Source organism: Falco naumanni, chromosome 4, assembly GCF_017639655.2.
Source record: "Falco naumanni isolate bFalNau1 chromosome 4, bFalNau1.pat, whole genome shotgun sequence".
Classification (NCBI taxonomy): Eukaryota; Metazoa; Chordata; class Aves; order Falconiformes; family Falconidae; genus Falco; species Falco naumanni.
Window position 1 is genome coordinate 104,362,285 of NC_054057.1, and position 17,785 is coordinate 104,380,069.

General features: G+C 36.0%; 1 protein-coding gene across 5 annotated transcripts in view; it reads right to left on the reverse strand.

Annotated features, from left to right (window-relative positions):
• CACNA2D3 (calcium voltage-gated channel auxiliary subunit alpha2delta 3) overlaps positions 1–17,785 on the reverse strand; it is a 468,514-nt gene that overhangs the window by 252,684 nt on the left and 198,045 nt on the right. For all 5 annotated transcript variants that reach the window (XR_005827594.1, XR_005827596.1, XR_005827595.1 and 2 more), the window contains 4 exons: positions 14,062–14,193; positions 12,613–12,673; positions 12,368–12,518; positions 2,326–2,400 (listed from right to left, as the gene is read on the reverse strand). Coding sequence is in view for 2 of the 5 variants with exons in the window: in XM_040592380.1 (XP_040448314.1) it covers positions 2,326–2,400; positions 12,368–12,518; positions 12,613–12,673; positions 14,062–14,193 (419 nt within the window). In the remaining 3 variants the exon portion in view is untranslated. The remainder of the gene's footprint in view (positions 1–2,325; positions 2,401–12,367; positions 12,519–12,612; positions 12,674–14,061; positions 14,194–17,785) is intronic.

A 17,785-nucleotide genomic window follows, 5' to 3' on the forward strand; every position in this document is an offset into this window, starting at 1 on the left:
AAACTAATTGAATTCTTATGATGAGGTCCAAAACACAGCTACTCTGATAGCTCTTGACCAGTTTTGGAATACATATCGTAACAACATTTTAAGACATCTTTTTTCTATGTACCTGACCAAGACTATGAATCCAAAAGAAACTTTTCCAAGAAATTCAGTGAATTTTTTATGAGGTCCCCAGGTAATATTGCCATGTCAGTATATTCAAATCACACAGGATCAGATCTTACAACGATATCAGACAATGAGAAAGCTGTTTGTAACTATGAATTCAGGAGCATAACAACTCTATTGGTTGTTTAGGATTAAGTGGTTGTCCATCTTCTTCACAATCTTTACTTCATAATCTAAGCTATACTCAGGACAACAGCACTTTTGTGCCTGCCAGTGTTTAGGCAAATAAACTGTTAACTTCATTACATAAATTAGAAAAATAGTAAGAATATATAAATTCACAGAAGTTCAGAAACAAAGATTGACAAAGCCATAGTATATAAAAATTCACAGAACTATTACATGTTAGCTATTTCAAAATTATTCTCTGGTTCTGGCCATTCAAGGAAAGAATAACAGCCAGATCACTAGTATGAGTAACTGGAAAAGAGGCCATATTTAGTTATTCTCCAAAATCTTGGATACATTATTCAATTTATAGGCAAAAAAAAAAAAAAAAAAAAAAAAAAAAACACCAAAAAACAAAGTGATTCCAGAAATTTAAAAAAAATGAATGATTTAGCTAACTAGAAATTATATTGAAGCTTACTCTGAAAAAACAAAATATGGAATTGTACTTTACTATTTTGAATTATTGAGCACTGTTCATAAAATCTGAACATCATCTGGGTGGCATAAAAACTTTTTGATCAATTACATTAAAATTAATCTGACATTAAGTAACATATGGGCGTATGATAATCTGTATTTTGATCAGTTGCAGAGTGATGGAAAGGTTAACAGTAGGATTAATCCCAGACAGTACATCTGGGCAATATATTTGCAACTTTACTTTTAAGCATAGAACTTGTACAGCTTTCATATGGCTCATCAGATGCACCCACAATAAAGTGCTCATTTTTGATAACTGGATCACAGTTCACAAATAAGGGTCTTCAACACTAAATTATTAGAAAAAATTCATGTAATTCTACATAGCGACCAAATGATATTTAGATAACCTAAGAAACAACAGTGGAGAACATCAACTATATTAAGGAAGCAGCCCATGAAGAATAATTCCTGTAGAATGTAGATGTATATGTAAGTAAAATGAAAGAACTCATGTGAATAATACAATGGAGCAAAGTTCAGCATTACAAGATGAAATTCATTTTGTCTCAGTATACATAGAAAGCCCTAACAATGACACACTTAGAAGTGTGTTTTCAGACCTACATTTCTTACTTTCGGTAACATCTCATTGACTTTAGCAAAAATGAACAGACACACTGAATGTTAAGCACATTTCAGTGCTGAGCTGAAACTCTTCTGATTTGCCTTTAACAAAAGAGAGAGAAGTATTTAAAGAACGATGCAAGACTGCTGCCGTGAGGAAGATTTAGCAGGGAAGAGTAACAACACAAGTAGCTTATTCTAACAGGCATTTCCATCTACAAGAAACACAGGACTTTTCAACTATCTTATTTCATAATTTTACATGGCTTAAACAATCTCACCTTAGTCTTCTAAGAAGTGTGATGGAGTAAGGCAAAGAGAAACTGCATTCGGACGGCAGGGAATAAACTAAACTTCAAGGTGCAGATTATTACTGCAATCTTCCTTCAAATAAAACTTTCACTGAAATCACTGTAATACTTTTTTTAAATGCCAGAAGCATGTAATTAATTTGAAACTTTCACAGAACTTTCTCTAATGAATGCATTATTATTTTGACATACCTGTTTGGGATGCTGAAAAATTTTTATTCGCATAATATTATATTTTTTTTCATTTGTTTTGAGATTTTGTTTTAATTTTAGCATTAGTTCAACTTAAGAATGCAATTTCTTCCTCAGTAATTTTTGGTAACAGAATGATAATTCAATTTTAAGAAAATGAAGTATTTTACTTAAAATAATTCCTAAACTTCATAAACAGTATATTTTCAGTGATTTCTGTGTTTTTGCATTAAGTTTATTCCATCAATTTAACTGGGAGGTTATTACTTTTTCTTCCTACTAAGTCACATAAGACTCCTTTGAAATGGCATATGGAGAATAATTAATACATTCTAATAATGGAATGCATTATACCAGGAAAAGATCATTATAGCACATTGTTACACACTGCATCCTATCTCTCTGCTACTCTGTTAATTTCATTCCTTACCTCTTTGTTGGCTCTATCTGCTTGAACTAATGTTCCATTCAGACACGGCTCTACATAGTGAAGTTCTTCATTATACTATAGAAAGATAAAAAAATGTGATGAGAAAATTAATTAAAACCTTTGATAAATAAAATTTAATTTAATGAGTCAGAACTAAGGGAAACACACACGTGAAATAAGAACAAAAGAATTCTGTTAATTTTCACAAAATGGCTGTGGGTTTGGTTTTTTTCCTTTTAGATGATTCTTAACATTTCAGAGGTTTATACTTTTAAAAAGGAGCATTTAATATAATGGATGCTAATACTCAGGTGGAGTTAGTGGGTATTATATATGCTAGTTGGCATAAATATCCTTCAAGTTGCAATCTGGAGAGCATTAAGAGGTCATGTTTGATATATCACAGTCACAACTCCCAATTCTTTGCTACATATAAAAAAAGTCCTGATATTTGAGGCACTGGCTAATATTCTGGAAGGTTAGTAGTAGAACTATGCCAAAAAGTCCGTAAGCTTGAATCAGTCCTGGACATATCTGACAATAGCCAGAATTTCAGTCAAGCGGAGTATCTTATTATACACAAGGTCATGAAGCTGTGACAGATCATTAAGGAATTATCTGCTTATCTTCAAGGTCTAAGTTAGATAGCCCAGTCCTATTTTCAGAATCATCTTAGGCATTAAAAGAAACTAAGTCTCATCCGCTTTCTGTAAATCTTGCAGACTCATGGATGCTTAAGTCGCTTAATTGAAAATAGCACTTGATTGTTTAAATCTTGTAAACCTTTCAACACACACCAAATTAACACAGAAGTAACTTCAAAAAGCCAACATTAGTTGTATAGCTAGAGTTTTGACTTAATTCCTGCTCCCGTTAATTTCATCTACTCCAGAAGTTATCACAGATCAAACTATAAGGCCTTTGCATTTAGGCCTTAAACAGTTTCACCCATTCATAGGCATTAAGTGAATCAGAACATCCATAGTAAACAATGAAAGATGACAAGTCAACAGTAATGATGAAAAACATTTAATTTAATTAATATATACATTTACTGCCTTATCCTTCCACCTCAGCAAGAATAAAAAAAGCTTTACAATGACTCATTACAGAACACTGTTCTCACTGTCTCTGCCAATAACTCTGAACTTGTTCTATACTCTTCAATGTAATACCACTCCTTTCTCTACACATATGTCTAACCACAGACCCCTGCAACCTGTTCCACTTTGGACATCTGCCACCATCATTCATTTTAACAGTGCACTACTCACTACATTCATAATTACATAATTACTGTTGCATTGGGAAAAATGTTTAAATTGAACTGCATCAAGTTATTGAGGCATTGTGCTAGACTCGGTCCTCAGCAATGAGGAAATACAAACCCAGAGTAACTCCACTTACTATTGCTGGTTATACATCAGCATCAACCTAGTAATTGATTGGTTGTATAGAAACACAAATGCTTGAAAGATATTTACACATAATTTCTGTAGCAAATTTGTATGCTTCCCAATCTATTTTATTCCCATCAATATTATTCCAATATATGAGAGCCTGTGGACATGTCTATTGCTCCGAAGGTAATATGAAAAATAAAGCAAATACTTCTAGAACACTTTGGACTCACTGGAAGTGTCCTGGGTGCATCTCAGTGTCATAAAAGCTTATTGACCTGATAAATTATGTACTTTTCCCTGTAGTTTCTCTCTTCAGACTGCTTTCCTATCTGTTCTTCTGACAGTCATTGTAAAACAATAAAGCCAAATCTACACAGCATCACTTATTACAGGCCAAAGTCATATTCCATGCTGTTGTAAAAAAAAATACTGAACACCTGCAACAGACACTGGCAAACCAGCCCCCACTCCCAGGTTTTTTCCTGTCTTCACACAGGTATTTCCAGCATGTTCTTTAATCAATATACTTTCCAATTAAGCCTGTTCTTAGCTTGGTTTCTGTATCTGTCATTGGAAACTATACTAAGATATATACTTTTCTTTATATGATAACAAGCACAGGGTCTGTAATTGGCTAACATGCAATATCAGTCTACGAATACTAAAGTCTATCTGTGTCTCAGTTTCAAACATCTGCGTACAAGCAATGTTTGTACAATGCAACCAGAATCTTCTAGTGCCATAGTAGTACCACTTCCCCTCCTCCCCCCACCCACCCCCCAGCCCCATCACTACCAACAAATAGATGTAACAACTTCCTACTCTGTCAGACCTGGCATCCAAGTAGCATAATTGTAGTCCATTCAATTTCTGTAAGATTTATTTAAACTACTGTTTTGAGTAACTTTTATTATCAGACTATTCCCACAGACATGTAGCTGGAATGCCTGCTAGCTGCACCATAACTCAGATAGATTCCCAGTAGCTTCCCATTACACCTTTAGTGTTCCTCAGTTGCATAGTATAAAGGATGCTTACACTTTCACAGAGGACATGCTTTAAGCCTCCTAGCAGTCCGATTTTACAGAATCATCCTACTTCAAAAGAGGATGAATAAAAATGTTCGTTCTCACATAAACAGCACGATTATAGAGATGGCGTATAGACAAAGCACTTTCACTGTCACTATGCACATAAGAAAATTTAAGTATCCATCCTTCTGAAACCCAGCCAAATTACAACGGTATTTGGATTTGTGGCAGTTTAATTCACCTTGAGATTATTACTATCAAAAATATTTTAAGTAATCTGCTATGTATGGCAGAATAAACTGGTTTATGCCAAGGTGTGTAAAATGAGTATTTTATGTAATGTACAGATAGCAAGCATAACCTGGAAGCGTTCTGTCCATTAGCAGTTCCTCCTCTACTGTACAGATACAAATGAAAGTGCAGTAAAAAAAAAAACCTTTATATAAAAATGCATACGGGCTTCTGACAGCTTGAATTCTTGCAAGGATGCATTTTTATGATCTATTTTAAATTTTATACTCCTTGTTAATTGTATACACTTTCTTTTCCTTTTTAAAAAACTCAAATATGAAGAGGTGGAAAAATTCATTGGACAAAAAAATCATTTTGGTTCCAAAAGAAATTCCCAAAGCAGTAAACATCTGCTCCTTTAAGTCCATGAAAACGGTAGAATTCTGATGCCACATGTGAAATCATTCAAGCAGTGTTTTCTGCTTAAACTAGCATATCTGCTTGATAAGATCTTTAGTACGACTGTCAGCTTCTAGTAAAATACCCAACTTGTGCTTCACAGTGTATATTCAATTTCTTTGTCCTTGTCACTGGGTGTTTTGCAATGTTATTGGTGATGCCTTTCTTTTAACTGTGCCAAACCTTTAAAGTGGAAAATGGGAAAGAAATCTGCCCCCCCTTCACCACAACCTTATCAGCAATTTGAAATCAGTTCAGCAGTTTTTCTATGACATTTTAAAATCTGTATTTTCTGAAATAGCTTCCTGATCTTTAATCAAAAGGCTGATTAGTAAATACTGACTTTTCCAGCAATATCCAGTATAGATCTCTTGCTAATGTACCTCAGTGAAAGCCTGCATTTTGCTTTTGAAGTCTTGCATTACGCTGTTTTCTTATATTCCCTAGTGTTGCATAGTCCATCACCCTTATACTCTGACATGTGACACTTTGCATGTTATAGTTGTGATAGCTGTAATATAACAGCTGAGAGCTTGAGTTTTTATTATTTAGTTACATTTATCTGTTTTATTAGTTCATGTTATTTTGCATCTAGTTATTTCTCTACACAAGAGGCATAAAATGAGTGGTCTAAAATCTGACCTAAGAAGAACCATATAGCTAGCTGGACAGCTCCTGACCTAGATTGTATAATCAGACACTACTCACATTCTGAAAATGTGAGATATGTATGGTTCTAGCACACCTACACAAGTAGTTTACATTCATCTTAGCATTTTTCGTATTTACCCTTTGTCATATTTAAGCTGTCTGGAGCAACGTCCACAGAAACAGTAAATCCACATTTTGTGGTGCAACAATACACAGATAAAAGATTTCATGCTACATTAGGCATACTTGGATACCCAACACAGCCCAACATAAAATCCAACAGTGAAGTCCAATCCAGAAAAAGAAGCAAAGGAATTGGCATTTCCAAAGTTCCACTAGTGTTATCATGTGTAACAATTGGCATACAAGTGCAGCCTGGTGCTTGGAGCAATCATACGGAGGTTAGCAACTAGCTGCCTTTCTCTTTCTCAGCCTGCCCATACATTAGCTGTACAGATTCTGATTATTCAGGCACATTGAAAAGTAAGTTCATCCATAATTTATTCTGTATGACTACAAGGGCTCCAAAGAAGACACTATACAGAAACCATTTATAATGGAAAATTCTACAAATTAAAACCAGGGAACTATACTACAGTGCTTTGAATTAACAAATACTTTTAGTCTAATCAATTCTGCTAAAATAGTGTGACTAAAGCATTAAAATCGATTTAACATTCTTGGCTCAGTTAATATTTTGTTAATTTTACACAGAGTTTACATTTTTATAAAAGCATTTTTAAATTTTCAGTATTCGGCAAGATTAGTACTTGTTTTATGATAATATTGTTCATTTAATGCATGACTTGGATTTTACTTCAAAGTGAATTTGAAAAATATGCCTTTTCTCTTGTTGTTGCAGGCACCTCTGTTCATGCACCCATGAGAGGACCTTAAATTTTAACATAGACAGCACAAAATCACTCTTGTATTTCAACGACTTTTTGAAATTCAATCACCTAGTCCATCAATTTCACATAGATTTCTCAAAAACCTAACCATGAAGGCTAAAATTATTTTTAGCATTTTTCTTTTATGTTTATTCTCTGGAAAGACCTGCACTGAATTCTGCTTTCTGTTATATATCAACAAAGTTAAAAGTATATTTAGTTTCAAAACCATTTGATGTCTCACAACCCAGCTAATGTACTGCTAGTGGCTTTTGGGTTTTGTTCTTGGCTGGGTGTGTCAGGTGGGGTTTTTTTTGCTATCCTACTGCATAATTATAAGTGTTAATTGAGTTTTTAATGCTGTTAGTATGTAGTGACCATATCTCCCATTATAGTTAATGAGAATCCTAAATGTATTTTTGTGTATGGAATACTGAAACGTGTAACAACAACCTGAAAAGCAAATTGAAAAGCTTTTAAAACTTTTGTACCGTGAAATAATGTAAAGAGAGAACAAAAAAACTACCAGAGTTGATGACCGTAAATTTTACACACTTTTTCATCCAAATTCTGTTTCCTCCTCTTTCACTGACATAGATACTAATTTTTTTCAGTGCTCAATTCCTTTCCATCCTTGACCACCACTGTCAACAGAGCCCTGTCTTACACTAGTCCAGCTTCTCTAACCCGATGTTCTCTTTTGGCTAACTTCAAAGTGCTCTTCCCTCTTACTGTAACAAATACAAACGCTTTTCATCTGCTTGCATAACCCTTCCGCTTGCTTCGTTTTGGCTGTTCCTTATCTGTAAGTCCTCTCTCACATCTTTCATCACTATTTTCCTTGCATTTCCATCTTTTGCCCCAAAATGCAGGCATGCTTTAGAGTTCTCCCCTCTTGTGAGAATGAGAGAGCAAGTGAGAGCACTCCTTAACTCATTTGACTCCTAATCCCTGGCCTAGTTCCTCATAGAAGTCTTCTGTTGCAACTAATTGGCCCATTAATCACTGTGCATAATACAGCCATCCTGACAATCACTCAGGCTCAAAACTTTCACTCTATTGAGTGTATTGCTCAACAAAATTTCCCCCATAAAGCTCTTATTCCACCTCAAATTTTGATCTGGGAAGAGAGTGTCATCTGTCTCAGACTTCCAGATGTCCAGCGGTCCTCATAGAGCAACAATTTGGACAGGCCTTTCAGAACAACAATTGGTTTGAGCAAGCACACAGCTGTGTGCTGTCTGAAGGGTAAGTTGTCAACATTTAGACACAGTGGATCTATTTTTGCACATACTGCACAGCTGGCCAGTTCTAGGTACAGAAACTTGCTACATATGCATGGATCTATGTTACAAAGGGGATTTCTCATATGGACATATGTGTATCCTACCTTCAAATGAAACTGCTTTGACATGACCAGGCTACATCTAAATTATAAAGAGTAAGAAATAATCTCCCTCGAACATTTGTCTACAGATAAAAGCTGTATGGGATTTTCAGCGCTTTCACACCAAGAAGCCTGTTGTGGGGGCTTTGTTGTCTCATGTTTTGATCACTGAAACATCCTCTCCGGTCTTCACAAAGATCATTTACCCTGCTGGCACTTACTCAGAGCAGTGCTACAGAAGTAATTTTTGCTGATCATTTAGATCACAGTAATCCTGGCTTTATTGCATGCCCTTGCTACGTCTTCCTCTAACACAGTGAATTTTAAAAAGAGTCCATAATCCAGACCCAGCCTACCTATGCCATTCCTTAACAAAACATCTACTCCCTTCTCCACAGCACTGGTTTCTGTTAATAGTTTGTTAGATTTTCAAGCAAATAATTTTTGTGTTTTCTTTATATTATTATCTTTTTGACTTGAGAGACAACAAGGATTATGTTGGCACACCTGGTCCAAAACAACTCCTTAAAAACTCTTCCTCCAAGACACCATCAGGGCAACAGAACAGCACTTTACCCACTCATTGCCACTCCTGTCATGGCCCCCTTGCTTTCCCCTGCATTTCTGCAGTACCTCTTTCAATGCAGCAAATAATTTCAGGTTCATATTTGCACAGTAACTAAACGATCAGTGTCCTAATGAAATGAAACAGCTGAGCTGGTAAGAATAAAATTGCACTCTTAGTTGCCATTTCTACTTATAGCAACAAATAAAGACATATTAATCCTAAAAGAGGTTATAGAGAAGACAAAAACCTTCAGATGAAAAATTTAGCTCAGACAAATGCTGTATTTACCTCAGTAATTACATATCTGTCTAAGCGTCAAGAATTTCTTATACTAACCAAACTACATATGAGGCGGCAGAGGGAGTGGGGAGTGCGCCACGGACTGCCCAGTGCGGTCACAGCCGGTTCCAGCCAGCACTGACATCGGCTGGAGCGAGCCATGAGGCGTCAAAACAGCAGCAGAGGGCTGAGGCGGCTGCGGGGTCCTTGGGCAGGCAGGTGTAAGAAAGAAGCCACCAGTGCCTGGAAACATTTGGAAACAAAGTGTCGTGGTGAAACAGGTGCGCTTCTGGACACTGTGGCCTGCAGGTGACCCGTAGCTGGATCCCACCACCCCACCCCCCCAAGGGACAGCCCATGGGTAACCGACACTGAAGAGAAAAACTAAGAGCAGAGGAAAACCAGCAAGCAGGAAAGAGTGGTGGTGAAAACCTAGTAAGCACAGAGCTGATGAGGGAAACCTGTGCAGAGCCCTGACCTCCCGCACCGGCCAGCGCCTCAGCGGGGAGGGCAGGAACCCGGCCGGGCGGCTCGGGGTGCTCAGACCAGGGTGCAGGGGGCAGCTGTGGGGCAGAAGCTGAGCCTGAGCACAGGGAGGAAAGGCTCAATTTGGTGTTTCTTTCCTTTTCTCAATACCCAAATCAGTGACCAGAAGTTTGTGTAAGCTGGCAATAAATTCCATAAAAATTCTGTGACTCCTTGCTGGCTTACGCTTAGCTCAAATAATTTTCAATTAATGCTTTAATTGAAAAAAATGACATTTAGTTATTTCATATTGGCTTTTTGTGAAGTATTTATACAGTATTTCTGCTGTAGTAGTTAAGCAAAATCATTAGTTTGGAGTCTAGCTGCATACATTTTTTGTTATAGACGAGCCTTTTCATTTTCCCAAAGTAAAAAAAAATCAATTATAAAACATTTATTTTTTTCTTCCTACATCATTCACAGTAACTGTCACAACTACTACAAAGATTATACTCGACCAGCCATTTTTCAAGATATCTTAATAATTACTTAGTTGAAACATTCTTTTAACTTACAAAAGTTATTTAGATTACAGTTAATCACAAATTTTTTGAAGGACAGTATTTTTTTTTTTGATACAGTATGTAATTATGTCTTTCTACTACATGAGTTTCTGCTAATTATGGAATTATCATGCAAGGAGATTAATATGAAAGATATACTGAACTAACTGCTTGCTATCTGTTAAAAATACAGTAAATGCACGTATACTTCATGCATATATACTTCATTCTCCATACATTCTCAATGGTTTGCACTGGGATCACTGGGGTCATTTATTTCAGTACACAAAAAGCACTTCCTTGTAGCAATAAAAAGACCCAAATCCTCCATACATTCAAGACTTTGAAGACAGTTTTAGGATTTATGCATATGATAAAGCCATGTATTCGCAGAGCATTACCAAAAGAATGGTAAAAGGAGAATTTATAAAACCAGCAATTCTCCACACCACCAGCACAAATAGTAATTCTGATATGAGTCTTGGACTTGTTGAAGCCATTCTGATTAATGCCATTACTCTTAAACACTATAAAACTAGCCTTGTCAAAGGCTTAAAACATATACCTGTACAATGGAAAGATAACTATTATATACATATAACAGGAACTACCGATGATTACATTTATCAGTCAGTAAGCACCATAATACCTCTGCAGAACTTATACGTACATACATTTCAGATTTGCACTGAGGAAAGCATGAACAATGAGGATAAAGTGCATTCCTCAGTAAGTTTGCAGATAAGACCAAGTAGGCTGGGACTATTGATCTGCTTGAGGGTGGAAAGACTACAGAAGGATCTGGACAGGCTGGATCGATGGGCTGAGGCCAACTGTATGAGGTTCAACCAGGAGAAGTGCCGGGTCCTGCACTTGGGACACAACAACCCCATGAAATGCTACAGGCTTGGTAAAGAGGGGCTGGGAAGGTGTGTGGCAGAAGATGACTTGGGGGTGCTGGCTGACAACTGACTGAACACGAGTCAGCCATCTGCCTGGGTGGCCAAAAAGGCCTACAGCAACCTGGCCTGTATCAGAAACGACATAAACCAGCAGGACCAGGGAAGCAATTGTCCCCCTGCACTCTGCACTGGTGAGGCCACACCTCAAATCCTGTGTTCAGTTTTGGGCCCCTCACTACAAGAGGGACACTGAGGTGGTGGAGCGTGTCCAGAGACAGGCAACGGAGCTGGTGAAAGGTCTAGAGCACAAGGCTTACAAGGAACAGCTGAGGGAACTGGGGTTGTTTAGTCTGAAGAAAAGGACACTCTGGGGGGACCCCTTATTGCTCTCTCAAACTACCTGAAAGGAGGCTGTCAAGAAATGAGTGTTAAGATTCAGCTCCCAGGCAAAAAGGGGTAGGACAAGAGGGAACAGCCTTAAGTTGTACCAGGGGAGGCTTAGATTTGATATTAGGAAACATGTCTTCACTGAAAGGGTGCTCAAGCATTGGAACAGGCTGCCTAGGGAGGTGGTAGAATCACTGTCCCTGGAAATGTTCAAAAAACATGTAGATGTGGTATTTGGGGACATGTTTAGTGGCAGACTTGCCAGTCCCAGGTAAATGGATGGACTTGATGATCTTAAAGTTCTTTTTCCAACCTAAACCATGCTATGATTTTATGATCTCTGCTGGCATTTTATCATGCCATACAAGCTTCAGCAAAAGCTAAGATCTGATTCTATTAATTCCTGCACATTAACCATTTTCCAGTTTGCACTGTATTACATATGCAAGGTGGGGGGTGGTGTGAAAGGCAAGGGGTTGTATGGGGACACCACCCAAAGTTAAAAATTATGGTCATATAGAAAGTTTAGGGAAACTACAAAACATATTACTCCTCTTTGTGACTTCTAAACTCAAGACAACTTGTTTAATGGGGTTCACATAGCAAGTCACAGCAAAACAGTTTGAAAACACTGTCACATGAATAAGCTTGCATTGGAAGAATCAGACAGTATCTGTCCAGTTGGTTCAGATGTCTTATATCCATCACCTGCCTGCAACATTTTTCAAGTGTGTTGTGTGATGTAAAACAAGACAGATAAAAACAAATGATGGAAGAAATAAAAAAAATTAAAAAAAAAATAAAAAAAGAATCCTGAGACACTCACAGCAATTATATTGAAGAAGTCATCGTCTCCAAGGGTATCCAAAATAGATGAAACTGTCTGTTTTGCAATAGTCAAGCGAAGCCCTTTCATACTGCCACTGACATCTACTAAAATTACCACATCTTTTGGAGACGTTGCTGCCTGGATATACCTAAGACAAAAGATAAAAACAACTTGTTCTTTTAAATACTGAACTTTTCTTCCATTCAGATTTCTTAAACAGCAATAGTTTATTTATTGCCTACCATTTTCTGTTTCTGCAGTCAAATGCAATGACTCCATTCTCATCAGGTTCCCACTTAATTCCTTTTTTTAATAAAAAAAAAAAAAAAAAAAAAAGACAGAAAGAGAAAAAGATTAAATTACATTTTCACAATACCTGTTCAAAATGCATCTGTGGTACTGGGGCTACGTAGCACTTAATGGAGTTTCATACTTTAACAGGCAATGGTATAATAACATAGGAAATACTGGAAAAAATAATTTAATTAAATAAGACCACCAGAAACACTTTTTCCCCCCTTACTTTTTTTCAGATTACTGTAAGGCAAAAAACCTCCTCAAGTCTACTATGTTCATCATACTACTGTCACTGAAGTATTATCATACCTGCTCATTGGTGCTGGCAAGCTTTGTCACATGCTTGCCAAGTCCCTTTCAAACCTTGAGCACTTACTACTACAGCTGATAACTGTTATACTGCTTCACTCACAAGTCACACCCCTGAAGCTTTGCTCGCATTGCTGTGAAGTGGTAACATCTCCTGGTTGTTGGTCAAAAGCAATATGATAAAAACATCTCCAAGCAAGCAAAAAGAAAATTGACAGGTCAATCCTTACAGCTTTCTACACCCTTTTTCTAACACGAAACAAGAACCAGCCTTTAAAAAAGGACGGACACTTCTTCTACCCTTGAAATATCATGAAGCTTGAGAACTCTACTATAATCTAAAACCAACATAGATGTAGTAGCTATTACTTTCAGTCACTTTCAGGCATATAGGCTTACAGTAAACTTACTCACATTAAACTCAAGACTTCAGACAAAAAAACCCATGGGCTGCTGAACCATGTCAGCAAAATAACAGTTCCCACTACGGGCCTGATATAAACTTGCAGAAGCTGAGGATCAGCTTATTTAATATGTAGTAAATTTGGTACATGATTAAACATAAAACTTAATAGGTAACAATATATATTTTAACCTATTTTAATAGGAACAATACAAGTGATCTAATTGCATATTATTACAACTGGTATAAAAGTAAATTTCAAAACAAGTTTTTGAAATCTTTAAATGCAGAAGTGTCAAGTTAAATGGAAGTCTGAAAACTGAACAATAAGTTACAATTAAGTCTTTCTGTATACCACAATAGAACACATATTCTACGTTCAGTACTATATGGTCTAATCCTTTTGCCTTCCTTCTCCACAATCTGTTTAGAAGTTATTTTTCTTTGTTTGTATATGTATATGTATATCTGAGAAGGAATATTTATGAGTACTTGAGCTGTCATGGGGGCTTCACCTCCAAATAAAAATTGGTAGTAATAACTCAGGACATTGAAAACATTGATTCAAAATATCTCTCTCTGAAATCTAGAGAAAGTAAAATCAAACCTGCAAGTACCTGAAAGTTATGATTTACAGCCATAGCATTCTTTTTTGTATTTTAAGAACTGGTATTCTTCTTACCTGGATATTGCCTGAAAAATCCTTTTGCACTTCCAAAGTACTGCCAGATCAGAGAAGGGTCACGATCAAAATTATCCACAAAAACCTTATTTAAAGATTCTGACCAATAAACTCCATTTACAATGGCTGGATCTGTGAAAACAAAACAAAGGAAAGTGATTTTACCTCAACAGAATCCCTTGAAGTCTATCATCTTCAGCTTATTCAGTACCCAAATAAAAATCTAGTGACTGCAAACTATTACAGGACATCTTTTGGTTTCCTTTGTCAATTAAGTGATTTAAAGTAAATTATACACTTAAATAATGAAAATATGGTTAAAATACAGAAGAGACACTATGGACATTTTTAGTTACACTAAAATTGCTCATTAAACCATCTGTCTGGAGCTGCTGTATTGCTTGTTCTGAAGAACATAATCTTTTAGTAGATTGACTCATTTATTTACTCAGTTTACTTTCCCTAAATGCATGAATGTCTCATGGTAATACTTCATACTTTTTTTTTTTTTAATCTTCAGCTGGGTAAGACCATTTTCACTGTATCTGAAACTTGACATGTGGTAACAAAGTGAAATATCTTTCATTTCACACTTGAATGAATTGTGATATACATGGAGTCTCATAAAAAATAACATTAATTGTTATTTGGAAAACACTGTACCCAGATTTCACAACAATTACCTCATTTTTTTATTCCCATAGAAAGAGAAATACAAAGCAAATCCTTGGTGTTGAAAATAAATTACTTGTGTTTAAAACATCCCAATCTATCAATTCTTAAACAACCATGCTGCCCAAGTATGTTTTTAAGCTTCAGATTAGTTTTGATAGTGGGAAATCAGAAATAAATGAACATCTGAAAAAGCTGCACAATTTGAAATTGTGCATTTTGAAATATGAGAAACAAATAAGATATGCTATATTCCCAATTACATCTGTATGTGAAGTCAGCAGAATAGAAAGGAAAAAATGGAACTAAAATCACAGACGCGTTATTCCATTTGTAAAAGCATGCATACACAAATACACAGTGACATTTGCTCAAGCATTTAAAATAATGCTTTCATTAACTTGAAAAATAATTTCACTGTACTGATTTCAGAAGACTGCTTAGAATGTGATTTTAATGAAGTGGGAAAAAAGATGAATTGTTATCTTTCCTTACATTCATTAAAAAAAAAAAAAAAAAGCAGAAAAAGCAGAAAAAGGGAAATGTCTCAGCTACAAATCTTTCCATGTTGCTTTCCTCTAAATATTTAGGACAGATGAAAAAACAAGGTCAACAAAACAGATGTTGTTTTTAAAACATGTCTAGCATAGTTACTAGTTTCCCTACAGCATGAAGTATACATTCAAAATCTGTCCAACGGGACACATAGCAAACAAACCGATGTCGCTGTCCAACAGTAGTACTATAGTTTTGCCTAGCTGGCAAAACCCATTGTCCAGTTGTTTCTATAGTCTGCAGGTACTTCAATAAAAAAAAAAACAAAACATGATTAGATGTCACAAATTAACTGTCAAGACTACCTATCCTGAGATCTAGCATCAGTTTGTAAAACTATGCTCCTATTCCAGCATCCCAAAACACTGCGCCACTGTTAAGCATTTAGACATTACATGAGAAGTGAAGCACTAAAATGAGCATCCTATTCCCAGTCCACTGGAAATTCCCAGCACTAGTTCAAACACTGATGTTCTGGTTCTGCTGTTATACAAAAGTTCTGGTGGAATATCTGAATCACTATAAACTACAGCAGCATTATTGACTTAGCATAACAATACTGAGATAAGGTGATAAGTTTAATTCACCTTTGAAAAGACAACATCTTTCAGAGGGTTGGGGTTTTTTCTTGAAATTGTTGCTAGAAAAGCCTGTTCAGCAGAAAACCAAGGAACTTTTCCTCAGGCCTCTAGAGGACTATAAGTTCTTCATATGCCCTTCAGTCATCAGAATTAGTGAAAAGCCAAATGATTAAAACAGAATAATTCCATCTTAATTTATATTTAAAATGAACTGTAGTGGTTCTTAGCAACTTACTTTTGGATCTTATTCCAAGAGTGCACATTGTACCTTTGTATTTTACAATATCATCGGTTCATCAGATGTCTACCCTGAATTCCTCAGAGGCTAATTTTTAATGCCCTTTCCTAATGAATCTGTGCTATAGTGCCACTCATCTAAGCAGATACTTCACTTTGCCTCCCAGCCCAATGATAATTTCCTTTGAAGTCTATATACACTTCAGCTCCATAAGGTCATAAGTCACCCACCTGTTAAGCTCTAAACTGAATGTGAAAACTTTCCAGTGGCATTTGAAAAAATATATTTATATATTTTTCAAATAAATACATAAATCGTTTTTAAAAATTTCACATTAAAATATCATGCCAGCACAGTAGCAGATTACTTTTTTTTAGCCCATCTATGAAAAGCTAGTTAACCTGTTTATATATCTGTAGTACAGATTAGAGAACTCCATGGAAATACAATCAGGAAATTTTCCTTTCCTTCCAACTTTATTAATTACATTAAATTTCTTAAATTGCCTCCAGTACTCCATTTAGAAACAGTATTCTTAAGTTTTTATATTTACTGGTGAATGTCATCTGCATCCCCAAAATAGTTATATGTCAATAGTGGTAAATTAATTCTTGTGAATGTTCAGAAGTTTGAGGAGGGTGAAATAGAAATGGATAAAGATTAATAGAAATGCAGAAATCATTAATGTGATGTTAAGGGGCTCAAAGATAATAAATGTAAATAGCTTCTGCTTTTGCTTCCTGGCAGTAACAGCTAAAATAGAAGTAAAATATTCCCTTTCCCCTCATCTTTCAGAAGGGCTGGCTTGCAATTACATGGGATTTTGCTCCACTGCTGCTTGTGTAGGTGTTACCATTTTTTTACTGATATTTAATATAAAAACAACCCCCAGGCAAATAGGCACATCAACATGAATCTGAAAAAAAATTTCAGAGTACAAATGCATGTAGCAATTAAGTTGCTGTCATAGATACTGCTGACCCGAAGAAATAGATCTGAAGTCTCAACAAAGGCAGCCAAGGTGTGCAGACTGAAAGATGTGCAATAGCATGCCAAAGGTTAGCCTACAATGAAACGTATTTTTATTCTCAGAAGCCATAAAATATCAAGAGTAGAATAAATCTATGGAACAAAACTAATTTTGCTTTCTAATTATTCCAGTAAACTTTATAGGAAATAAGGGACACCACTGAGGAATTCAGTGGCTATGAAGAAAGTGTGGAATACTTCTCTTTCTTGCCATACTTTGCTTTATTACCAAGAAAATAATGTTACAAATGGACCTTATTTCCCCCCCCTATTATATTACCTTTGTAATAAAATCATTAATTTATCCTGGAAAGCTGTCAAAGATGCCAGCATCCAAAGTGGTGCAATATCTGATGACCTCAAGGGCGGCCCCTAACACTGCAGAGCAGTACTGCCATACAATAAAGCAGTACAAGCCCAGCCTACAGGACCAAGCACTGGAAGAGGAATGTAAAATCCAGCACCCTCTTGGCTCAAGGATAGCAGCAACATTATCTTAGTTTTGATGTTACTGACAACATATTTAGTCTGGTCATATTTTAAAGAATAACAAAATCACATACTTTGCTGGGACATACACCAACAATCTAATAATTACACTACTCAACACTAAGATAAATGCTTTTCATGGTGGTCCAACATATTCAAG